General features: G+C 37.4%; 1 protein-coding gene across 1 annotated transcript in view; it reads right to left on the reverse strand.

Moving 5' to 3' along the window:
- Window positions 1–27,190, reverse strand: part of CNTN1 (contactin 1) — a 201,595-nt gene that overhangs the window by 18,524 nt on the left and 155,881 nt on the right. Inside the window, exons 17-22 of the mRNA XM_005148087.3 lie at window positions 23,390–23,548; window positions 18,679–18,828; window positions 15,119–15,189; window positions 10,717–10,951; window positions 6,994–7,097; window positions 688–874 (exon numbers count right to left, since the gene is read on the reverse strand). Coding sequence (XP_005148144.4) covers window positions 688–874; window positions 6,994–7,097; window positions 10,717–10,951; window positions 15,119–15,189; window positions 18,679–18,828; window positions 23,390–23,548 — 906 coding nt within the window. The remainder of the gene's footprint in view (window positions 1–687; window positions 875–6,993; window positions 7,098–10,716; window positions 10,952–15,118; window positions 15,190–18,678; window positions 18,829–23,389; window positions 23,549–27,190) is intronic.

The raw sequence follows: 27,190 nt of genomic DNA on the forward strand, positions 1-27,190 counted from the left end.
CCCTTCTGCTATCGGTACAGTCCCTGATGGAGAATCCCTAAGCTCGACATATCCTGTCCAGGTTAGGGCCCCTCAGTACTGGAAAGACACTGGAAATCTTGAGTGAGTTCAGCAGAGTGCCATCAAATCGGAGGGGGGCTGAAGCACTCACCCGGTGAAGGGAGGGTGAGGCAGACAGGCTTTTTAACTCTGGAGAAGAGATTGCTTTGGAGGGGACCCAAGAGACTGTGTCTGTTTTTACAGGGAGGTTATCAAGAAGAAGGATCCAGGCTCTTCGAAGTGGTATGGCAAGAGGACGAGCGACAAAAGGCACAAATTTGGTTAAAACAGGCTCATACTAAATGTTCTGAAAAAGTCAGGCAGTGGAACAGGTTTCCCAGAGAGGTTGTGCACTCTCTGTCCTTGGAGATTTTCAAGATCCAACTGGATAAATCCCTGAGCAACCTGACCTGAGTTTGCAGCTGCCCCTCCTATGAGCCTATAATCTTCAGTCTCTTTACAGCCTTCTGTAAGATATCCACATTGTACGTGGCAGGAAAAGAGAGGAAGGAGAGTCTAGTAGAAATTTTCAAAGAACCAATACCACATAAAGGGAGAACATTTGGTATATGAATGAGAAGCCACATTTGAAAACATGTGTGACATCCAATAATGCAGTATATGACTTTATACTTAACATTTACTTACGTGCTTTCCTGGTAATGACATCAATGGTTCTGCTGGGAGGTCCATAGCCTGCACTATTGAAGGCAGAAACATCTACATGGTAGCGAGTATTAGGCTTCAGGTTTTCCAGTTTGGTTGAGTATTCTTGATTGCTCACTTGTACCCGCTGTGCAGCTGCTTCTTTATCATGAGCAGCCCAGTAACGAATCTGTGAGCAAAAAATGTAAGGATTAAACTTCACAAACTTATTAATAAATTTTATAAAAACTGATTTTGCTGGATATTTCTATACTTTGGGTAGTCAGTGAGTTAAAAGAAATCTAACAGCAATGGCATGAAATACCTTCGACAGTCTGATTTTAACCAAGTTGTTAAACAAATAGAAATAAACCTAGATTTTACACTCACAGTGGTTTAACTTGTTCTCAGCTAAGTCATTAAAAGTCTGGGAGATGGATAACGCCTTCAGAGAGCAAGACTATTTTCTTCTTTTATTTGAACATTTTACTCTTTATTATTGTTTTCTTACACTACGGTGTAAACTAAACTCTACTAATATTTCCACAGCATTTTGTTTAAAATGTCTTACAAATTTAATCCTTTTGTACTTCTATCTAGAGAATGAGAAGTACTCACTGTGTTATCTGTATGTGCAGGTCTGGTACCTGTTACCTAACTATTTTCTGAAGTTCTTTGGCTAAATTCAATCAGGTTTCATAGTACAATAAGACGTTTGTCAAAGTAAATGAGGAAGAACATGAAAATTCTTAAACAAAGGGGAAAACATCAGTTTAAGCTTGTAGCATCTTACAATCTAAAGTCAATTAACTGTACACAGAAATTGCGTTGTTTGGGTTCCCCCCCCCCCCCCTCCAAGAAATGTCTCCGTTCTGCTTTAACTCATTACACATTACAAAGCTCCAGTTTAAAGAAGAGTAATTCCTATGGAGAGATGCTATTCCATAGGGTTCTATTCTGCATGGCTTTGTGAGATGCAAATGAGAGCAAAACACTGTCAGTCTCTGGGTTTTGTCTGGTTTATAGCCATTTGCATAAGGCTAAATTACTGCACTAACCTGAAAATGTGGAAAGCTATGCCCATTGCTGTTTGGTTTTGAGTGTTTTTACTCCCAACATTTCTCCTCTGCTTCTGCTTGTCTTCGTAATGATTCTGGGGTATGATAAATGAGGAGCTTTTAATTTTTTTTTTAGGAAGAGGCTAATGTTCTTGGTAATTTCAGGCTCTAGGAAAAAATCTTGCTTTGTAACATTTGACTGGTGACATCAGATATCCTGTTATTTTATCTTTTAAATAGCAACTGCTTTAGTGTCTGTTTTGCTGACATTAGTTTTTCTTGAAACTTCATTTAAATTATAGGCTAGAAAAGCAGATAGTTTGTCAAGGTGCTCATATTGCAGTTCTGCTCTTTACAAATCTTGGATACAACCCTTGCTTGGCAAGGTTTTGTTTTCTCTTGTTCACAATCAAATTAAAATGTTTTATAAAAATATTTATAAAGCACATACTGTGGCAGAACGAGAAGTAGAGGATTTCTTTTCACCTATTTCAAATGTCTTTGGATACGGTAACATCCAACATGAGTACACAGAGGTTACTCTCCTTTAAATACTGAAGTCTCCTCTTAATATTTGTTGCCTCAGTCTTATCCATCAGTGTTAGAGGTTACTCATACTCTGATTACTATAAATGTGACAATATCTTAATAGCTTTTCTCAGCCTTCCCTGGTGTAGAGATAATCACATTTTATTTGCAGCCAAACTGGCTCTGATTTTTAAATACAGTATGCATACCTGCCTTTCTGCAGGCACAAACAGGTAATTTTTAGTTATATAAATATATGTCCCGAACAGTGCTTATGCATCCTAAACATCAGTTTACTATAATTTAGGCACTCACACTCATGAAATTCACACTTATCAATGTGGCTATTTTACTGAGTGAACAGTCTTCACCTCAAAGAGAGTGAGGAATGTGCACCCTATCCATTGTGCAGGCTTCTCTAGCAAGGTGGTAACCTCTGCTTGATGAATCTGAAACCGGCATGGTCATTTCAGCTGAATGTCTGACTATCATCTTCAAATAAGAATTTTCTTTTATGTGATTAACAAACTGTTGTAGATAAGCTGCTGTTGCTGAATGCAACCAGCTGTGTACCATAAGCTGTGAACCATAAGTGTCTGACACAAGTGTGAGAGGGCACGTACATCAGGAGCTAGAGGTTGTCATACCAGTCTCTGTCCCTAAGTCCAAACAAGTTTCTAGTCTATAGCAAATGGATGTCTGTGAAGTTCTAGGTGGCTGAAAGTTTATTAGCTAGGACAATACCTATGGTATCTTTGCTGTTGATATTAACTGGCTACTGAAGACTAATTCAGTTTTAGTATGTTGCACTATATTAATTAAGTAGCTGTTTTACCTAAAGCAAACATACTTTATGTGAAGCTTTTGCTAATCATGGGGCATATGCTGAAAGCCTTTGAATACTTCTGACTTGCAAAACTTTCTACAACCCTACTGTTCATTTGCACTACAGTGATGGTAAGGGTGTAGTATAACAAGTAATATAGAGCATAAAACAAGACAAGTGAGAACAATGAATGAAAATGTAAATTACTTCACTGAGAGCATATTACACTTCAGACAGAAGTCATGTAACTTTAAAATTAAAATGAATTTAAATCCCAAATACTATTGCTCTTGGCTGCAGTGTAGAGTTGACTACTCCTACAGTGTGTGAGCTGTGTGTCATACACTCAGAATGTTCTTTACCTTTTCATTTAAAATACTGTCATATCTACATATTTGGGTCATTGTAACTATTCTTGGAAAAGAAAAAAATTGAAGCTAGATGACTCTCTGGAGGGCTAAGAAAAAGTGCCGTCTTCTTTATTTCTGCATTTCTCTTCTCACTTATTATTTAAGTAATTTAAAACACTCGAACTAAATTGGAAATTTCTTTCACTCTCTAACCTCTGCAGATACCTAGAATTAAATGCCCCATTTCTTCAGGAAGCCACATTTCCCATTTTGCTCGATAGCCACTCTGTCTTTTACTTAAGGAGCCTGGATAATAACCTTGGACAGTCTGTTTTTTCTTGGTGCTCTGCAATTACCTAGTTAATCTATTGGTCATGAATCCCAGGGGACAAAGGATGGTATTTTACCGCAGCACTAGAGTTTGTTGTAGGAGATAAGCTAACAATGATCTGTAGGAAGGAATAGCTTATCCATCATGAATTAGTGAAACTCTCTGTGCTGAAATCAGAGAAAAATACTCTTTCATGATCCTCTCCTCTGCTCAAATTTTAATATAGAGAAATACACCAGAAGTTGTTTCTGCATATTAAACATGAATCAACAGCTCTCATAGTCATGAAAGTTTTACAAGGGAGAAACATAAAAGGGATACTTTACGCAAATTAAGAAAGAATGTTAGTAGCATATTTCAGTAAACGAGGGACAATGGTGGTGAGTAGTGATACATTGGTTTAATAAAATAAACATATCTTGCATAGAAGCAGCAGGAAATAAAAATAACATCTTTGGTACTGCACACACTAAAGCGCTGCGGCTCTTACGAGGCTATTGTAAGGACTCATAAATCTTAAATTCTCTATATGAATGGAGACAGGTTTCATGCTTTATCTCTGCTTTAAGTGTGAGTTGAGGATACCCCTCTGTAATGGCAAAATGTATCAGCTCACACTCACCACCATGAGGGCAATCATCCTGACACTATGCATTAGTGTCAAGAAAATCTGACTCCTCCTGGTGTGAAACTCATTATGTTACAGGTGAAATACCTTCAGGTACTTTGCTCAGGGTACTCCTACCTTTTAAACTCCAGCATTTACAAGGTCAATCATATAATTTTCAGGTAATAATTAAGACTAAAGTGAAACTGAGAAGGTGTTCTGGTGATTGAGGGATTTTGCTAACCTGTGTTACAGCAGAGTAATTAAAAAATAAATATTGGAGTATTTCTTGATGCCAATAGAGACAGAGCCTTCCAGACATGTTCACTGGAATTTTATAACATAGTTTGAGTGCTCCTTCCCTCACAACTTCAGTTGTAACTACCTGCAGCCTAGATCTTCCAGAAGAGAACCCTCTCTATTTTTGCCCTGTCCTATGGCTCCTTCAGGACTGATGAGAGAGCCAATCTTCAAGAGCACAAGACTTTGTTCTTGCCCAGAGCACAGAAGCACAAGCTTGCCCTTTGCTCCTTTCCCCTCTCTAGAATGAGGCTGGTGATTGCTCTAGAGAAAATAACCTCATAATTAACAACTTATCAAGCCCCCTGGGGCAGTAATTCATGCCTATCAGCCTGGTTATTGTGCAGCCAGATGGGTATGTTTTTCCACAGTCCTGAAAACTAGAAGATTACTTTAGAAAAATAGAAAAAAGAGAAGAAATTAATATTTTAATGCCCTCCTCACTGTACATATGCAAGCCACCCAGTGTACACTGGGTTTGTGGAAGTGTAGTACTTCTCTAGGAATGAGTGGATGAAGTTATACTCCAGCTATCAGAATAAGACCACACCCCACATATCTACAGTCTGTGTAACAGCACTCTCCGTCCATTCCCAGGGTACACCACCTTGCATCAGAACAGGATTAATTCTCTTTCCAGACCAAAGATCCTCTATGGTTCTTTCCAACTTTTTTCCTTTTTTTTCTATTGATATTCCATGTATCTTGTTCTTGCCTGCTGAATTCTCTCACTTACCTTCTTCCCCTGATGTCCCCTGACAGCAACTTAGACAGCTTTGTGTAAAATGAAGTAAAATTATACAAATGACCAAAAGCTATAGTTCTCCCACTATGTTCTTTGTCCAGTTACCCTCACCCCTCCAACCTTCCTTCCCTCTTCCTTGTTACAACTCTCAACATCCATTGTCCTGCTCTATCACTATTGCAATCCCAACATCTCCCAGCACTCCTCGTTGCTGCTCTCCCCACATCCTCACCACTCCCCTGGTGTGTGCCTGCCAAGCATCTGATCTGGTTATGTAGGGTGTGCAGGCTTCATGCCCAGTTTCTGCACAGACGGCCCAGCTCGGGGATGCAACACAGCTACTTGGCTGGCTGGCTCCAGCTCACAGATCTGGGCACTCCACCCAGCTCTCAATCATGGCTATGAATTTGCCTATCCTGTTCTAGCTGCAAAATCCCTATGAAAACACCAAACCAGTGGAGTGCCTTAGTAAATTAGGAGTTACCATGGATGTCACTGTTTTAATTTCAAGCCCGTGTCCTTTGCTTATAATTTTAAACCTTTATGTGTGTACTGTGTAGAATCAATCTTTATATGGGGGCATTATGCTAGTTCTTATTGAGATTTCTGCTATGATGTTGTTCCAGTATCCCAAAAGTATTACATAAATCTCATGGAGACAGAAACAGAGATTGGAAAATATAGAAACAAGTACTTTTAATTAAAAGAACATTTATTCATAGATTTCAGCTACAAAAATACATTCTGTGAGGTTTTTTCACATCCGTATGTGCTTATTTTGGAACACAGAGGCTACCATCAAGCAACTGACAACTTAAATTACAAAGCAAGTCACTAACAAACTAAAGCCCAAATCCCTCTTCTGGAGTGCAGCCAAAGTAAGCCCGCTGCACATTGCAGTTTGTCAGCATCCACTGTGAATGGATGATATTAAGACTTCCCTTCTAGAGTACTACAAGGCCATTTCTGGTTGCACCCACCCTGTGGCTGTTGTCATCTTTGTACAAGGACAAGAGCAATTTTTACTGGTAGTACCACTTAGACCAGATGAATATAGCTTGAAGCTCTTTTTCATGTGGAGAATAGAAACCATAAACAAAACATCATTGTCTTGCACAACAGCAAGTCTCTGTTATACTGGATTCTGGGTATTTGTCATGTAATCTCACTTGCTATAGAATTTGGGGGTAAATGATATTAATAACTGCTGATAAGTTAGCAGTTAGTTACAATAAGTTAGTTACAATTTCACATCTGTGTTGACAATTACACTCAATACTTAATTTCAGTATGTTTTCAGAAGACAGAGACAGGCATTCAGTTACTTAACACAGACAAGATTCTTTCATGAAATAATGAGCACGTACATTTGTTAATATGCTTTAGTAACAAAGTACGTAGCACCAAAATCAATCTGTTTCTCAGGATGTGAAAGCTGAACAGCAAATGGCAATTAAACAGAAGTGAAACTTAAGAGAGAGAATGCTAGAGTAGGAATTATTCTTGAATTTAAACACTGAAATTAAACGAATGAGAAGCTAGACAGTGTCACCTCTTAACTCACCTGATAACCTTCCACAGATTTATCAGAAACATGGTGCCAAGAAACAGACATTTCTGAAGACGATAAAACTTTTATACTCACATCTGTAGGGATTTCAGTTGGAGCTGGAAGATAAAACACATATTAGTCATTCAATTTCATCCAGTGATTCAGTTATACTCACTCATAGAGGTTCTTCTCACTCCATTATTTTCTGTTATTTTATTGCTATCAAGGAGCCAAGCATGTTAATCTTCAATCTGGTTTCACTTGAATAAACTTTAAATTCAGTGATGATCTGTATGGAAAATGACTCTATAAAAACAAAGCAATGATCCTATTACTTGGCTCAGACCATGTATTTTTATGCTTCAACAGATTCTGTGCTGAAATGTGTGTAAATTGAAACTGGGCTTTGATAAATAGAATGAAGCATACAGCGATCCTTTATGAAAATTGGGCAGCAGCTCACAGATGATACACATCAGATATTTTTAAGCTTGTTACACATTAATAATCATGTGTATATCAGTCATGAAGATGTAAAGTTTTTATAGACCAGACATTTGATACAGTTCAGACATTTGATACAGTTCTGGCCAGTGGTATATATAAACTTGAGCATAGGTGTGAAATTATCCAAGAGCACCTTTCTATCAAGCATACATCTGACTGTTGATTTTGTTTGTGTTCTTAGTTCTGAACAGCAGCCAAAGTAGAATACAGACCCTGATCATGTGATATGCTTTTATTCAGGGCTTAGAATATTAAGTTCTAGTTTCATTATGAGAATCTGTTAATTTCACTGCTGCTTGCATTTTAAGTGAGGTAAGGAATTTAAAAATGCATAAACTTAGCAATGTCTGTAACAGATAAAGCTTTCCAAGCTAAGAAGAGTTCTCTGTCGTGAACCTTTCGAAACAAGTTGCAACAGAAGGGCATGGCAGCCCAAGCTGAGGAAAGCTTTCATATACTTAATCTTCCAATTGGGCATCCAGTCAACTATGCATCAAAACAGCCACTGTTAAGAAAAAAAAAGTTACATCTCTCATGAAAAGTATTTCAGGTAACAAAATAATCTTATATGCAAAGTTACCTTTTGTAATTGTCTTTCAATAGCTGTTAATAATGCAAATGTATAATTAAAAAATGATACATTATTGCAAAATTGTTTTCATAATGACAGCAATTTAGATAAGCAAGAGGGCTGTGTGCTCATTACTAGCAATCATTACTCACTACTAGCAATGGCAGGTATGACTAGTAGCAGTCAGATATGGAATTTGGCTTAAAACAGATGGGAACACAGAAACTCCCCAGTTACTAAAGTGAATAAAGATGCTCACATTTACAACTTAGTGGAAATGCTATAACTATATTTATTTATGTATGTACATTTATACATATCCATATGGAATATTGTATGACCATATTGCTTTAAAATCTTACTAATACCTTTGAGAAGTGACATTGTCTGATGGTAGTAATACCACTTTCTGATTCGGAGGTATAAAAGTACAGCTAGAATAGGTGTAATCATTTTATCTCTACCCAAATAACTGTCAGACTCCTCTATGGTATCAATTCTAGAATTTGCCAAAATATTTCATGTTGAATAGTTCCAACTGCCAGGAATTTTGTTGATACAATACTCTAAACAATATTTTATCTGTTTATGCTTGTTTATGAGCTCCAAATAATTTACATCCCTATTTGGCATTAAAGTTCTATAAGTATTTTACAGTGTCTCCTGAGCCAGAAAGATTACATCAGTTTCTTTTCTCCACCCTTCTAATTCAATAATTCTACCGAAAAAGCAGCAATCACGTGGGCCTCACAATCTGTTCTCTTCACTGGAAACATAGCGGTCATCATGTAATTATCTTCTAAGTGTAAATATATAAAGTTAAGGCTGGGAACCAGTAAGCATTGCTACAACGTATGGAGGTGACTGTACAAGTCCAAATGCCAGGAGAAAATTCTGCAGTTTTTTGGAATAAATTCTGCTACATCTGTTGGAAAAGTTCCTTCTAACCCACCCTGAAGTTCCTGTATCCAGCTGGTCAGCAGTCAACGTCATAGCTCTGCAGAGGGCTGTGAGCACTAGTGGGAAGGTTTGGATCACCATGTATCTGACTGTTCTGGTGACCCATGTGCTTGAAATCAGAGAAAAGAAGCAGGTTCACTGAGTTTCTATTCCTTTTGCTGTCGGCATCTGGTATGATTTAACCGCAAGTGTTTCTATCAAGTATCTGGAATTTGCTGAAGTCTATGTCAGAACATCAGCAGCCAAGTGACTTCTGTATCTGGAAGGTGGCACCACTGCACATTTGCTTTCCCTCTGTCTTTTGGAGCTACTAGACTCTGCTATGCCTCTGGACTTAAGAGAGCTATCCAAACACATTGCCATCCCTGACATAGTATTATCCTAATACAAACACTTGAGAGCTTATCAGTCAGCTGTACATAATGTGTCTGAGAAAGGATGGATACTGAAATGTTATTTGGCAGATATGACTTTTATTACACCATAACTATTTACTAATTCATTTATACAGTTGCAAAAACAATTGTTCTCTTGCTGCAGCAGCTGTTGATGATAATATCCTAAGGTACATTTTTTCTGAGAAAAATTATTAGCATTAACCTCTATAGATAGCCAAGTATTGCTAGCTTGAATCCTGAATTATTGTAAGAAACAGAAGGACTATTTTATCTTTTCTCTCTGTGTGGGCGATTTGTGTGCAAAGTTCTCATTAGTACTAATGGGAATCATGGACATAAATCTCTCATAAAGTACGCAGAGTAAAGAACAGTCGGATGTGTGAGAATGTGGCCTTGTTATCATATCCCTCTGCTTGGCTCTTTGGTCTGGATCTGTTGACTTTGTGAAAGAGATTCTGCTTTATGGAAAGAAAAATATGAGCAATTTTCAGGATTTCTGGCAGGAATTAATAAGCCACATTCTTTTAAAACAGGTTTGAATGATTATATTGCAATTAGGATGTTGTATATATTTCTTCTGATTTAAAGTAAACCTTTTTCTAGTACTTTTCTTTCATGCTAAGTTTGGAAATGTCATTTAAACTTCAATCCTAAAGATCACCGCATGTGTAATAATGCCACCAAAAATAATAAAAAAAAAAAGATTTTAGTGGAATGTCAAACAGGTTTTCATTAAATTATTCACTTGATAGCTCTAACATCCAAACCAGAATAAAGAATGTGGTCGGGATAATTTATATTAGACTCTAAACATGCTGGAAGTAGAACTGGATACAACTGAAGTAACATTCTTTCACAATTTGGGGATAAATTCTGATACTGATCTACTAGAATAATAGGCTTTAGTGTGGTCTGTTAAGAAGAAAAAAATTACACATATGTCAAATACATGTATTAACACATCACAGAGGCATTGCTGGATAATGATGTTAATGTTTAGGCAACCAATATGAAGATCAAAATTTCTTTTAAATTCTTAAATCTTTCAACAAGCAGTGTGAAGAATCTTGAATACTTCTGTGTAATGCTCATTGACAGCAAGTACAACCAAGTGCTCTGCATCACATAGAAAGCAGAGTCTAAAGCTTTTTATTCAGAACAAATGTCAGGTTTTTGTGTGAGCAATATACACCCTCCTTGCTGAAGGTGTATGTTGCTATATAAATCAGTGTCAAGGACCAGTGCTGGCAGTGCTGATCTGGACCCTCAGTGTAAAACTTATTGGAAACTTTTACTCACCATCTTGTGCTGAATAAATGACAGCTGTGAGACTGAATGGTCCATCCCCTTTGTTGTTAAAAGCTTTCACTTTTACTTGATACTGGGTTGAAGGTGGCATTGATTCATCTTTGTGGACATACCGACCAATCTCAGGATTAGTAACTGTGACTCTCCTCCATTCTTTCTCACCAAATGGCTTGAAAGCCACTATATAACCAAAGTTATTGCCATAGTGGTATTCTCTTGACAAAGGCTAAAGAGGCAAAAGATAAAACATTTTTTATAGCCAACTAAGCAAATAGCTCTCTAATGAAAAAATATATATAATACAGAAGGCACTGATATTCACAATGTAAAAATGCTGAAGTTCCTTTTTTTCCTGGTTTGCTTTTACAGTTCACTCTCACCCTCTTTAAAAATATACCATCTTCATTATGCAGATCTGCAGTACCAGCATATCTGCTACTAAAACATTTTAAGATCTTGTTCCTCCCCCAAACTCAGTGCAAGACACATCATGTTATCTCCTACAGAAAGAAACAATGACTGTACTAAAATTACTGTCAGTTGTAGCTAGCAAAAAAGGCTGTCTTAAGGAGTGATAGTAGGTATGTAACACAGACACATCATGAATCTATGTGCATGTGTGCAGATAGATATTCTTGTGAAACAGAGAGAGACAAGAAAACTTATGTGGCTGGCCGAAATGATATTCATTTATCTGAAGTTGTTCACCTAGGTAACTTGCACAGCTGATGAAAAGAGATGGACACATCCAAAGAATCATTTACCCTATCACTTTTCATTGATGATAGAGGGGGTTCAGTTGCTGGCTTAGACTACTGACCTAGCTTCTAATTGGTACAAGTTTAAGAGAGATTACTCCTACTTTTATCATAAACATTAAAAGTACCAAAATATTTCTTTAAGCTATAGCTAATTTACAATACCCAGGAATGCTGGGAAGTACAAAATTATGGAAGATGATCTGCTATAATGAATTTGGCTTAATTTATCAAAGCTGTACATTCAGTGACCCTTCCTCAGTTCACAGAGCCTTTAGCACAACTATTAGACAGTATACTCAACAGGCCAAAATCATGTCATTCATCAGTGCACCTGAAGGCTAACCAAAAGCATCCTTTGAAAATAAATTTCCTGCAGCACCTTTTCCCATACTGTAAACCCCACAGAGATGAAACAGCAAAGGCAAATGGCCTGCAGCAGTACAACACAGAATCTTCTCCTTTTCTGCCCTCTTCTGTAGCCCTTCAGCCAACACGTGTGGACATATTCTGAGTAAGTATTCATTAAACTTAGATGTTATTAGTGGAACACACCAAAAAAACCCACAACCTAGCTCATAAATTTCGATGTTCATATTTGATGGAAACTCAAAAGAAGCCCCAAAGATTCCCTAAGAAAGAAAATTCTCATGAAAACTCACCAAATTTCTCAAACAACAGAAATATGTAAGTTTTGTCTTCAGAAACATAACACATGGATTAGAACATCAGCATAGGTAACACAACAAGAAGCAAATTAAGGCAACCTTGCAATTCAAAAAAGTAAAAGATCTCTTGGACTGTGTCACTTTTGATAGCTCTTCTTCTGAATCTATCATTGTATGTTGCTGCTTAAATTAAACCAGAATCCTATCTCATATGCCAAAGTAAGCAGCCTGGATGTGGCCTTAGTTTCAGAATGATTTTCAGCCAGAGCAAACTTTGAAAAAAACAGAACTAAAACTTAAAAAATATGTTCTGGGAGGTCTTATATAAAATGTTGAAAGCAGCTTTCTCTCCAATGGCTACACATAGTAAGTAAGTAGAAGAGGGAAAGACAAATGGGGGAAAATAAGGAAGAATGGGCATGCCACTTCTAGCTTTCTTTCTCAGTTCTTCTTTCAAAACAAGACTTAGAAGAGCTTTGATTGTATCTCTGTCTGTCTCATTCAACTCAGGCTTATGAATCATAACAAAAACTGAAAGGGGGTTGGCAGCAATGTGTGAACCTGCCATACATTTTGTTCTGCTCTTCTTAATTAAGGATATTTTGAGTTGCATATGCAAATGTCAGCACATTTGGTGGAATCAAAATACACCTTTATCTTAGCCTTACAGATAGATATATTGTTGTCTGTCAGATTCTGCAAATCTAATGCCTCTGTTCAAAAATCTTGCTAGACGTAGTTTGTAAGATTCTTGGGAATTACATATTTGAAGCCATGCTTAATTTGTCTGAGTTACTCATTACAGGACTGATGTAAAAAGCATGATATTAGATAAGCAAAATAATTGTAATATGAATATAGGAATGACTGAAGTGATCTTCTCCTTCAGATCTTGCATTAGTCACTATTGTCCTGGTTATAATTTTCTTTTTTTTTAGTTCAGTCACAGCCAAATTTTCACTGTACTGAAAATGCCCCAAGTATGGATTTTCAATATGCAGTGCAAGAATTAGCTCTGTGGTTTGTTAAAGATTTTATAACACAGCACTTGTGAAGAAACAATAAAATAATCTAGGTCTTGTGCTACTGACCATTGCATGTGTTCTTGTCTGACTTCTGCTCTTCAAAAATAAATACAGATCAGAATCAAACCAGTTAGGACCCATCTACTTCCAAGCCTATTTGTAGTGGAACTAAGAAATAACCTTTTCAATGTATTTTAACAGAAATGTGGATCTTTCTTTTTCAGAAATATAGATTTTTTTTTCTTTATTCCTAAAATACTTAAGGCTGAATAAATATTTTGAATTGAATTGAAGAAATCCAAAGAAACAAAACAAACCAGGAAAGGCCAGATCTGTTAGCCCAAAGATATGGCTGACTTTCTGTGTCATACTTGAGAATTTCTCCAAATAGGTATAATCAATCTAAAGTACAAAAAGAAGGAACTATGCATAGGAATTAAAATTTGTACATTTGCAAGGATGATTCCTATACAACGATGACAAAGCTGCTGTTGGAATGATGATATTTCCACAAAAAAAAATGCCCTCTTCATAGAGGTAAATAAGCTGCTACATCTGAAACTAATCCTCAAACGACACAAACATAATGTGCCTTATGTGCCTCATAGCCTTATGAAGGCAAACAGTAGCAAGATAAACTTGGTAGTTTTTTTTCAAACGTAACATTTAATGATCTTTCTTTGCCAGAGGTAATGCTTCTGTAACTCTATTTTTGCTGGATACTGATAGGCTCTGGCATGAATTAGACAGGCTTTTTTTTTTTTTACTCTATTTTACCTCCTTAGTTTTCCCAAACATCATTCAAAAGACTTCACTCTCTTTTTCCATGCAATTTTCACCTACAGAACAAGTTTGCTTATAAAAACTTATCCTCTCTTATTCTGGGTTTTGCTTTCTTCCCAATTGCTTGTCTCTTTCCCTTCTTCCCTGGATTTTTTTGTATTTTTTTTTTCTCAACAGTATAGGTAAATTTTAAAAACCATTGCTTAAATACCAGAACATCATTTGTATAAAGACAGCATTTATATATATATATAATCGTAGAATTATAGAATAGTTAGGGCTGGAAAGGACCTTAAGATCATCTAGTTCCAACCCCCCTGCCATGTATTCACAAGACTTTTTAAGAGAAAAATATCATGGACTGAATGCCTACAATACATGAGAGAGATGAGATTCTCAAAGCTTTGCTTACTGAAAAGCTTTTTTTGGTAAGACTCTAATTTTTTGAACTTTGCATTCCGTTATTTTTGTAGTTAACATTTTATCTCTATACCTTTCCCTTTCCTTATTTTGCTTAAAATATAATCATTAAAGAAAAATTAATGGCTTGGAAAAAAAAAAACACATCATCATAAGTACATGGATACCAGTGCATGGCTAAATTGTGGCATGGGGCAACACTGTTTTGTGTTACTAGTCACACCAGCATAAACTAAACCTCATAAAATGTGACTATACAAGAATTCCCTTAAAACGGAAGTTAATAATTATAACAGGCTAGTTCATAAAATGGTAATGTATTTTTTTAATAAAGCCTGTAAATATGTGCACAGCACATTAAAGTCATAAGGCATCCTACTTTTAGTTGTAGTAAGGGAATCTGCATGCTATTAAGTTATAACTTACAATAAGCCTCAAAGAAAGATACAATATAAAGAATTTTCAAATGTGGTTAAATTAATGCATTATTTCAAACACTTTGAAGCGTGCTCAGAGAATGTTTTAGATTGTATTTTAGAAATGTCCAATGCATAAACATCTAAAATTTTGTCTTCTTCATTCTTTTTTACCTATTTTTATGAGAAAAATCTGAAAACTTATATACTGTGTACAAATCCTGCTCTCACAGGTGCCAGTGACAAACCTTCCATGGGTATCAGAAGGAGCAAAATCAGATACGAGTAAGCAGAGGTTTTGTGCACCTTAGTGCAGTACCTACCATCCATGTTATTGTCAGCTCTCGATTGCTTCCACCCCCTCCTCCAACATCAGAAGGAGCCACATTAGGGGCTAGAAAAATATAAGAGATGAGAAAACTTACTACAAAGTATGCAGTCACTAAAATATCACCATTTACATTTCTTTTTACAGTACACAATGAGCACTCATGGCACACACAATTAAAATAAGAGTAGTCTGTAACAGCTGTCAGAACTTGTGGTCTTTACAACTCTAATATATAGCTACTGATGCAGGAAACATCCCAGTTCCAACCATAGCCAGCAATCATTTTTCTTTTTAACTATATTCTCTACAAATATTTAATCAAATATTTAGAAACTCAATACTCCTCATAGGTCCTCGGAAAAGCACTGTACATTGTTCTTGTGCTTCCTCAGATGTTGGTATGCCAAGAGCTCAAGCACTCAGGACTTACTTATGCATGTATTTACCTTAACAGACTGTGATCAGCTGCATCTACTTCAACACATTTACTTGCAATGTGTAAGATTAAACCCATGGATATATCTTTGAAGCATCTGGCAACCTAATCCTACTGTAGATTAGTGGCATATGTCTTTTTGATTGGCATGTTCAGAATGGGTAGATGCATTAACTATATGCCCTATCTACATGAACATGTTCTTTGTGTTAAAAATTCTTATATAATCAGGCATTTTCTCCACTAATAAGCGAGTGTCACAAGATAGTAAGGGAATAGTTCCTAAGTGCTCTCACACTATTTAAGTAAGATATTTGCTGAGGCCTTCTCTGAGGGTCAGCTGAGGAGAAACACAAAGCAGAGATAAATTCATTTTCAGTAAGGATAAAGATATGTAAGAATACATTTGAAATTGAAATCAGCATCCAGTGCATGGTTTTGGCCTTCCAGAAAACAAATTACGAGAGAATGAGACTAAACATAGAATAGTTAGGATTGGAAAGGACCTCAAGATCATCTAGTTCCAACCCCCCTGCCATGGGCAGGGACACCTCATACTAAACCATATCACCCAAGGCTTCATCCAACCTGGCCTTGAACACTGCCAGGGATGGAGCATTCACAACCTCCCTGGGCAACCCATTCCAGTGCCTCACCACCCTTACAGTAAAGAATTTCTTCCTTATATCCAGTCTAAACCTCTGCTGTTTAAGTTTCAACCCATTACCCCTTATCCTATCACTACAGTCCCTAATGAATAGTCCCTCCCCAGCATCCCTGTAGGCCCCCTTCAGATACTGGAAGGCTGCTATGAGGTCTATACATATCTTGACAATGCCAGAGGAAGCTTGAACTTATTACTCTACCTTTAGTTGTTACTGAAATACACACTAGTCATACTATCTATTATAATCATACAACTTTGGTGCTTAAGTAGTCAAAGAAGATACACAGGCTACCAAAAAAGAGAAAAAAGACTGTCTAATGTCCTAGAAATCACCCTTTTCAATAGAATCCCCCTCATTCTCTCAGCCATTAAACCCAGGTTTCTCTCTCCATTAAGACCAGGTTACTTATTCATACAGCTATACTTAGGCAATTACTCTAATGCATCCAGAAGCTAAAATATATAAAAGCAGACTTTGAACCACTGAATTACAAGAAATCATTGTGAAATGTGCTCTTGATGAAGCAAGCAGATTTCATTAAAAAGAAAAATTATAGCACACATTCTTAACATGCTAATAAAAGTTACTGAAATTGCAGTTATCTAAAAGAGGGACTTCAAAACTGAAGAAGACCAATAACATTTGAGTTTAACACACATTATTTGCCACCCATACAGTACAGCAAAGATGCAGCACTGATTAACAAATGTTTAAAATAACTATAGTGTGTGAATACGGGCTGTTTGTGCAATAAAATATTTACCTTCTTCAGATTTACATGAAAATGCACATACAGTGCTGGTTCTGTAGTACCATGAAAGCTGATAGTGCAACCCAAATCCTGTTATTGCTGCTTATAACAAATTCCACCTCCTGGCAGAAAATACACTTGGGCACAGAAGCTAATCTGCAAACTTATACTAATTTATACCCTACTTTGGCATGGCCAGAAGTGCTGGCTGATGCCTAGAAAGACTACATTAACATTTTGCTTTGTTTCATCAAAAAAGTCTTGCTGTACATGGGGAATCAGACACCAAACTAAACAGACTACCTCTTACAAAAGCACTGCATCCTGTGCATCCTGTTACAAAACTGGATTTTTTGGGGGAGGTTACAATGAATACCATGAACACTGTGGCACGCTGCAAGCTGAAGAACACTACCGCTATTCGACATAGAATCATAGAATCATAGAGACATGTGAGCATTATTTCCCCCTCCCTTTCTGCTTCTTTTCTGACATTTCAAAAATGTCTACTGTGCACCAAGCACTCCAGGAAGCATGTGTAGATTTCTCACTTAGATTCCTGGGCCTTCAAATACAGCTGTTAAGTCATAAAGTGTTTGATAGTAGTCAATTTTATAGGCAATTTTCTTCTACTTCAGCGTTAAAGTTCTGTGGTTTTTCCCTCCCTGTCCATATTAATTTAACCAATTTGTATTTCCTTTCTCCCTAAGCAACAACATTTTTACTGGACCATATGTGGGTCTCTTTTATTAAATATCTTGAAATTTGCAATACAAGTACATTTTATTTTGAAAATACTGTCTAATCAAAGTAACGACCTAGCAGGCTTCATTACAAAAATTAATTTTAACACTTTGAGATATTAGTTTCAAATCTCAAGCTATGGAACAACAATTGTAAATATATTTAGATTGTGCATGGGTGCTAATATACGTTAAGGAGGATATACTGGTGCTAATATGTATTAAGGAGGATATACTGGTATACAGTCTTTTTGCAGTGACACATCACCTCCTAGACCACTGCTATCTCCTTTGTACAGTCAACCCAAAATTTATTATCTTGAATAACAATATCTAATTCCTCATTTTTGAAAATTCATTTTGAAAAGGATGTGTTTGAGCCTAAAGGATATCCTTAAATATGCTTTGAGATTTTAATACTGAGTAATTAGACTGATAAGAGCATATGTTGAGTCAGATAATGTCACATCTTTGATGTGGAGTGAGAAAACACGAGTCCAAACCTTCAATCTCAGAAAAATTGCATTATCCAGTATAACACACATCCTGTCATGTATTCTTCAGTTAGAATACAAACCAAATAGCAAATGTGCATTTTCCTTGTTCAATACACACATTTTTTCCCAAGTCCTGTACCCTGGTCCCAAGAATGTGCATGCATTCATACATACACAGCCTGACACAGATACAGTGAGGGGTCTCTGAAAGATACAGTATATTTCTGTTTCAGCAGTGGAGGCAGATTTGGTGTTTGTATCATGATGTTTCTTTCCTGTCTGCTTCAATACTATCACATTTGGACAGTCTGGTATTTTATGACTAAAATCTACAGCAGTGGGTGGCTGAAAATATATTCTCTGGACTTGCATCTTATAATGTGTTGGGTTTTTTTTTCAAATGAAAACCAAAATTACAAAATTGATTAATAAAATTGCAAAAATTCTGTTTACGTACGAGCGCCTTCAGTTCTAATTCTCTGCGATGGCATACTAGGTTCTCCTGTCCCCAGAGTGTTTGTTGCTATTATCCGGAACTCATACTCCATCCATGGAATTAAATCAATCACAGTAGCAGATTCCATATTTCCTTCAATATCTGCTGGTTCTAAAAAAACATAAGAATTTGCTTTAGAAAACTGCATTTTTACATTAGGATCAGCCAACAATGTGGTTGATGTCATCAAAACTACCACTATTCTGCAGTCACACACAGCCAACTGAAAGAAACTTGATGTTGTATGTTGGGAATACCACATTTTACAAGGAGTACTCATGGCAGTAACTAGGAATTTGGAAACTATGACACTATATAGTATAAATCCTTAGAGACCTGTATGTTTTAACTGGGTGTGAACCAGTAAACACAGTAGATGTAGTTATGAAATATACTTACTAATTACATATTGTGGCTGCAGAATTTCTTTGTACCTACAGACAAATGCAATGAGAAATCTGGAATGCAAAACCAGTAAAATAAAAATACACATGAATATAGACATGCAAATGTAGGGTTCGATCAGATGATAAAGAGTGATTTATAAGTTGTAGTCCTATTTGGTGTACCTTATTAGAGAGCACATTACAACTTGCTACCTAGTTCAGATCCAACAAGGGTAAAGACTTCTTTACCATAAGTAACTCATGACTGTCTACAGTTCACAAACAACAGGGATTGTTTCTATAGCTGTCTGCATCTATAGAAAAACAGAGGATTTTCATTTATTGTGTGGGCGAAAAGTGGTTTGTCAAACTAGTCTTGGATTCAGAGGGAGATGAGAAATGAGAGATTCTGCACTGGGAAGTTGATTTGGAATTAGAGTATAAATGTGATGACTGCAAAAAAACCCAGGCATGGTGGTGTAAGTACTGGATGGTGACACAACATTCCTCTACCTAATGATCTTTAAATTATTAATTCCAAAGTGAAGCCCTGTAGGAGAAAGAAAACCACTTGCCATTTTCTTTCCCCCTGCCCACCAGCCTCCCTCATCCTTACTCAAATTATTTTTCTGTCCAGTCAGTAGAGCCATTGCAAACCTCTTATGGCATCCAAGCCATGATATAAATTTGTCATTCCTTTTCATGGGCCACATTCAATCTCTTAATTTAATCATAATGTGCCACAAATTCCCAGAATAATTATGAACACTCAACACAATGAGAATCTGATTCCCTTAACTGGGAAGAGCAACATAAATGTAAACAACTTGTTACATAATCCATTCAGACATATTTCCATACTGTGAAGTAGAATACACTTCTTTCATGAAACAAACTTGATGTTATGCAACCTGAGATGAATGATTTGGGCTGGGAATAATGTTAGGAGCAACAATAACAACAATAATTCCAAAGTGCAATGCCAAAATATATTTTTCTGTTCCACACATTGAAAATTAGCAGCATTAAATGATAGCCTAAACCCTGATGAAAGATCAATATGGACTGTTCATCATGCGACCTACATATGAAAATGAACACTGAGCCAAGCTGGGAGGAGCCAAGAAATTAAGTAAAAGGTGGCAGTGGTGCCAGTGATGGTGATTTTACCTATATTTTTAGGGAGCCATCTATTAATCAGAATTACTCAGCGCAGTTCAAATGAAAAAGCAATGATTTTGAAAATACCAGAATAGTTAATTTCAGCTTTTCAACTGTTAGCTTCTTTAAAAAGTAATTCAACAATCTAGATTCCTACCTGTCCAACTCACCATGTGAATACCACTCAGCATGCTACAGGATAATTCAAAGTCTGACTACATGTCTCAATGACTATCTCGTTAATTCTGTAAAGCGGTAGAACTTCAGAGGTACAGAGAAGTACATCCTATCATGTGTGTAACAAGGCAAATAGAGAATCTTCCTGAGATGTGAGAGAGATGGGTTCAAGTGTCTACTCTGAACCAGAGCAAAGATCTGAATCCAACACTTGTATCTCCTACTCACATTTCTAGTTCCAGTAACACACAACACAAAAGGAAACAAAACCAGAGCTGCCACCCTGTTTATAATTTATCCTGAGAAAAGTAGAGGCTGTCTAAAAGGATCCTCCATCCTGCATATATTGTTACAAAAGCAAATCATCAGTTATTTGAAAAGCTCTAATTTCTACAATATTTTTTTTATTTTCTTTGGTAAATCGTGGGAAACGGGAGAGGTGCCTGAGGATTGGAAGATGGGAAATGTCACACCAGTCTATAAGAATAGCAAGAAGGAGGACCCGGGTAATTATAGACCGGTCAGCCTTACCTCCGTCCCTGGAAAGGTCATGGAACAACTTATTCTTGACTCCATCTCTAGGCATATCAAGGATGAGGGGGTTATTAAGAACAGCCAACATGGTTTTATGAGGGGGAAGTCATGTTTGACCAACCTTACAGCCTTCTATGAGGAAGTGACAGGTGGAGGGATGATGGTAGAAAGGTAGATGTGGTTTTTCTTGATTTCAGTAAGGCATTTGATACTGTCTCCCACAGCATTCTCATAGATAAGCTAAGGAAGTGTGGGCTTGATGATCAGGTAGTGAGGTGGATCAAGAACTGGTTGAAAGGAAGAAGGCAGAGAGTTGTGGTCAATGGCACGGAATCTAGCTGGAGGCCTGTGACTAGTGGAGTCCCTCAGGGGTCGGTGCTGGGACCAGTGCTGTTTAATATTTTCATCAACGACCTGGATGAGGGAACTGAGTGTACCCTCAGCAAGTTCGCTGATGACACTAAACTGGGAGGAGTGGCTGACACACCAGAAGGCTCTGTTGCCATTCAGCGAGACCTGGACAGGCTGGAGAGTTGGGCAGGGAGAAACTTGATGAATTTCAACAAGGGCAAGTGTAGAGTCTTGCATCTGGGGAAGAACAACCCCATGTACCAGTACAGGTTGGGGGTTGACCTGCTGGAAAGGAGTGAAGGGGAAAGGGACCTGGGGGTCCTGGTGGATGGGAGGATGACCATGAGCCAGCAATGTGCCCTTGCGGCCAAGAAGGCAAATGACATCCTAGGGTGCATTAGAAAGGGTGTGGTTAGTAGGGCAAGAGAGGTTCTCCTCCCCCTCTACTCTGCCTTGGTGAGGCCACATCTGGAATATTGCACCCAGTTCTGGGCCCCTCAGTTCAAGAAGGACAGGGAATTGCTTGAAAGAGTCCAGCGCAGAGCCACAAAGATGATGAAGGGAGTGGAACACCTCCCTTATGAGGAGAGGCTGAGGGAGCTGCGTCTCTTTAGCTTGGAGGAGACTGAGGGGTGACCTCATCAGTGTTTACAACTATGTAAAGGGTGGGTGTCAGGATGATGGAGCTAGGCTTTTTTCAGTGATATCCAGTGATAGGACAAGGGACAATGGGTGTAAACTGGAGCATAGGAGGTTCCACGTTAACATCAGGAAGAACTTCTTTACTGTAAGAGTGCCAGAGCACTGGAACAGGTTGCCCAGGGAGGTTGTGGAGTCTCCTACGTTGGAGATATTCAAGGCCCGCCTGGATAAGTTCCTGTGTGATGTACTCTAGGTTGCCCTGCTCTTGCAGGGGGGTTGGACTAGATGATCTTTTGAGGTCCCTTCCAACCCTCGGGATTCTGTGATTCTTTTTAAAGTTTAAATAATTCTCTTCTACAGAAGCTATACAATAAGATATAAGGGACAGGAAGAGACTGGGAACTTTCTAGTTCTATTTTCCAAGGTACTTTAACATGTTATGTATTGGTGTTGGCTGCTGGAGGTAATTATATGCAATAGAGCTACATCCACTACCTATTCTAGGAGAGAAATATGATTTAAGGCAGTAGGACTAGTATTTTTAACTTTTTACCCGAAGAATGTAACAAATTTTCAGGCCAATATGTCAGTCTATTTCTTTGACATCTACCTCTGTAATTTCAAGGGACAACTTAAATGAAAGGCAGCAGTTGAAACTATTTATATTCTTCGTATTTAGAAATGCTGAGTATGTGATGCCCTAATTCCACAGAATGGCACTTCAGTTATAATTTATTACAGTGGCATAATAATCATACTGACAGGACAATTCTGTATAGCTTGTGGCAGCTCTATCTTTCATAAAGTATTCAAAGATACTACTAGTTTTAAAATATTTTAATAATTTATGTGTTTATGTTAAACCTTGCAAAAAACTATACATTAGCATGCCCTGTGTTCAGGTAGCTGTGTCCTCAACTGCAATTATGTGGCACAACAATGACATCCAGTGGTTAGAAGGATAATCTTAGCTATGTTTTCTCTAGGGATGCCAGTTTTAATGTAACTGGAACCCAGACTGTTCCCAGGAAAAAGCAGAGAATTTTAACCAACTTTCTGCATAACAAATATAGAAATGAAGACACCTGTTTGTCATCAAAATTAACCTGTAAGTAAAACTTTAATGATTCTAGTAGCTGATGTGGAATGTTTCAAGCAACAAGGAAAGAGGCAAAAAACAGGTAAAAACTCTGTGCTGTTCTTTTCTGTATTTTTTGACATTCAGTTCAGGCCTTCAAATTGCTAGGAACAAACCTATTGACAACTTACTGATAGGACGGTACCTGCTCCCAAACTCTGTAGCAGACATTAATAGCATCCCTGTTATCTTTTTGTTATGATTATTTTCTGATTAGACAAGTTTTCTAACAATCAAATACTTAAAAACCTATTGGCTTTACTACTTCTGGCATTACTCTTACCTGTTTTGGCATCTTTCCATTCTTCAGATAGAAAGGTTTTTGACTGGATAGTGTATTTAGAAATTGGGCTATGATTGTCTGTTCCACGACTCCAGGTAAGTGCTACAGCAGTGTCTCTAATTTCTTCTACTCTTATGCCTCCGGGAGGGCCTGGAGGACCTGAGAAAAAAAACAATGCTAGTTCAGTTAACAAATTAAATATTCTGAAAATGAACATTCATTAAATTTCATACTTGTACTTCTACTATACAAGGCTTTTGAGTCTCACTTTCTACTTAAGAACAGGTTGAAAAAAAAATACATTTTAATACTCTACAGAGTGATTCAAAGGATAAATGCTCTTGCATCTAACAAATACCAAATGAAACTTCCATGACTCTGGCCTATGTAGTAATATTGAGAATTTCAGAAATCCATGCCAAAATGTGTAATCCACTACACCCACTGAACTAAAAGCAATGTTGCGAACTACATGGGTGTAATCAACCAACCACTGTACTCCAGAATCACTGCACAAAGACCAAGGAACAGAATCACCAAAGGAAAACGTTTTCCACAAAGTAGCCATTCCACACCTGCCTTTTCAGTCTTGATCATCAAGAAGGACCTATAAAATAATTTCTAAATAGTATTTATTTTTCTTCAAAAGGCAGATACTTGCAAAGATGGATTTCAAATTTCATGGCTCTAATGAATATAAAAAGTCATGAACTAAATACAGATGTTGGTCTGATGGCACATTACTATGCTCCCAGCACCCAGCTAAATCATTATAGGTAGAAATTGCTTGTCTTAAACTAGCTCACAGTATCATCTCTATGCTTTTCAAGTACCAAACACTATTGTGGCTGAAACTGCTTACTTAAAATAGATATGTTAAAATAACAGCAATTATTCTCAATCCATACTTAGCTTTAAGTTTGCTTGTTGTACTTCAGATCTGGAGAGATTCGCCTCTGTTCTCAAAACTTGCCTGTTTTTTCCAGGTGTATCACTAAACCTAATAAATGGCATTACTTCTTTTCACCAAAGCTCATCTGTTTTATTTCTGAACATTAATAACAGAGAAAAACTGCTGAAGTGGATGCTTGCATTTTTTTTATGCATTTTTTAAATACTGAAGATATCTTTCTAATTACTACGGCTCTCACTCCTCTATTTAGTGTGGGTAACACTTTCATTGTTGCTGTGCTGTGACTTGTTCCCCCAAAGAGAGGCTAAAATACGTAGATCAACAGGCACAGGTGATTACTTTCATGGACTAGAAAGCTAAGAAGAGAGTGATGCAGGTGCATACATATGTGAGTATAGGAATCATTATCTGCAAAAGACACCACAGTGTTCAGCAAATTGTATTAAAACCCGTCAAACTTTCAGTAATTCTGTAACCCAAAGCTTAGCACCTACTAACAAACTTGGCCTATACATATTTTCAAGTCATTCTTTTAACATTAACTCTTCCGGTTTTGTTATTATGCTTCTGTTTTATATGGTACACAGTTATGTGATATATATCAAGTGGTGTGTAAATGCAGAGGCAATGCATTAGAACAATTGAGAAGTATTTTCTGATTCCACATTCAGAGATCATAATATACCAACATGATTCAGGTAATTATCCAACAATCTGATTGAACAAGTCCCAGAACATATTAAAAAACCCCAAACAACAATAGGATATATTTCTCTGCAGTACTTACAGAGAAACCACAGAAAACCAAAACAAAAGCAACTCAACAAAAAGAATGGAATGAGATTTCTACATCAGATCTAAACACAAAGTGTGCCAAACTTATCTTCAGCTCTTGAGCTCTTTATTTTCTCTATAAATCTGAGCAAAAAATAAAACTAAATGATTTAAAAAACACCCACCATACTATCATATATTGTTGTTTCTTGCATTCAACTACTTTATCCTTATAACGACCTAGTGATTCCATTCCTGACTCCAAAAGTATTAAAATTTAGACTGGTTGCTTAAAGAATATATATGCCACTAGTTAAAAATAAAATGAGCATGGCCACTCTACATAATCTGTTTGGATATAGCTTATGACTTTGACAATCAAATTCATTATTGTTTCTTCTAAGATCCAAGAAGAGTTCCCATTTAGTATCCTTGGGAAAATACACTTTAGCTGACTACTGGATTGCTCATAATCAATTTCTATTAAAATTTAGATCCTGGCATTGAAAACTAATCTACTAAGTAGCTGTCCTCTGACCTCCCTTTCAAGGCAAGGACTACATATATCTACATTGTATGCATGTACTCCTACATAATACATGCAATGGGAAACTGCTTCTTACTCTTTACTGAGGATGCACAAAGTAGTCGTTGCAAAAAGCTGATTTTTAAGATGAGGGTCTTTAGTCAACTCTTCCCTGGTAATGTGCCTATTTGCTAGCCCAGCTCTAAGGGCTTAGGTAAGTATGGCCTGAGAGACATGTTCTCCTGCAAGATTGTTCATTTCAAAAGCCCACAAGATGGAAGATATGAAAAGGTTTATCAGTGCCAAGACCTTTTTTCCTCCTCTTTTAGGAGGTATCCCTTACAGCTTCCCACCTCACTATCAAAACACCAAGGGCCAGCTGTTCCCTCAGGGAAACTGATCTAGGACCCGTGAGTAATGCAAGGATTGGCAGTTCCTTCAAGAATGGGGCACAGTCCTGCAGGATCTGAATATGGTGGGTAGGGCTGGATGTTAATACAGCAATGCTAGGTACTGCAAGCAATGAATCATGTGCATTCAGGTGACAAACTAATGCATATACCCAAGCCGTCTATCCAGGAGACAAACTACCTACTACACAGGTCTGAAGCCCATCCAGAAAGCATGCCAGAGAAAGAGCTGGAAGCAAGCATGCCTGTAACATAGCTCCAGCCAGGGCTGAAGGTCCAGGGCTCAGCTTAACAGAGCTCCTGGGCCTATGGGTAGCTGTGTGGATGGGTGTCCTGGTGAGGTTGGTCATGACCATTAAGGCTGGGTAGGGCATGGGGGGCCTGAGAGTCTTCAGTGCACTAATATCACTAGCAAGTCTCCTGGACACAAGAGCAATGTTAATACTCTAAGGTCACACAAATAGTTTTGTGGACAAAGTATCAGCATGTGACTGCATGAACACTGGCTATCTTTTACTACTTCATTGACAAGAAGTGTGTTTTCATATTTTGCTCTTGCTTCTTCTTGCAAATGCAGTGAAACTATAACGTTAACTTTTGTCATATTTCATCAGATATTTAAGTTTGCCTTGTAAGGAGCTGAGTCTTCCACTGACAAATATGGTAGTGAGAATTACTCAGCACTAAGCAGAACAGTGTTCATTGTATTAAAATCCAAATGTTGAGCATAAAATGAATGTTCATTTCTTCAAAAATAACCTCAGAGTGATGATTCTAATTGTAATTACCAGGTTGGAGGAAGAATCAGAAGCTTGATAACATCTCAGCTCTCTTTTTATTTTTGAAAGGAATTGCTTATATAATACTAAGGCACATGAACAGGCCCTTCTCTTTTTCTTTGTAGATGCATTCCCAGTTTCACCACTTCCGTATTTGCTTTGACATTTCATCCAAAACTGATGACATTTCACTGTCTGTTAAGACCCAGCAAAAATTACATACAGAAAATCCACAAAATCCTCAGATGACAGATTCAGAATCAAGGTACAAGCTACACTTGTGTCTTGATTCTGCTATACAGCTCTTTAGTATTACCGAAACATGGGGCAAAACATGACAACAACATGGCTCCAAGTACAAGTTATGTCTGCTTTGAATTGTCAGCATTAGAGTGCATT

The sequence above is a fragment of the Melopsittacus undulatus genome, chromosome 5, assembly GCF_012275295.1.
Source record: "Melopsittacus undulatus isolate bMelUnd1 chromosome 5, bMelUnd1.mat.Z, whole genome shotgun sequence".
NCBI classification, from domain to species: domain Eukaryota; kingdom Metazoa; phylum Chordata; class Aves; order Psittaciformes; family Psittaculidae; genus Melopsittacus; species Melopsittacus undulatus.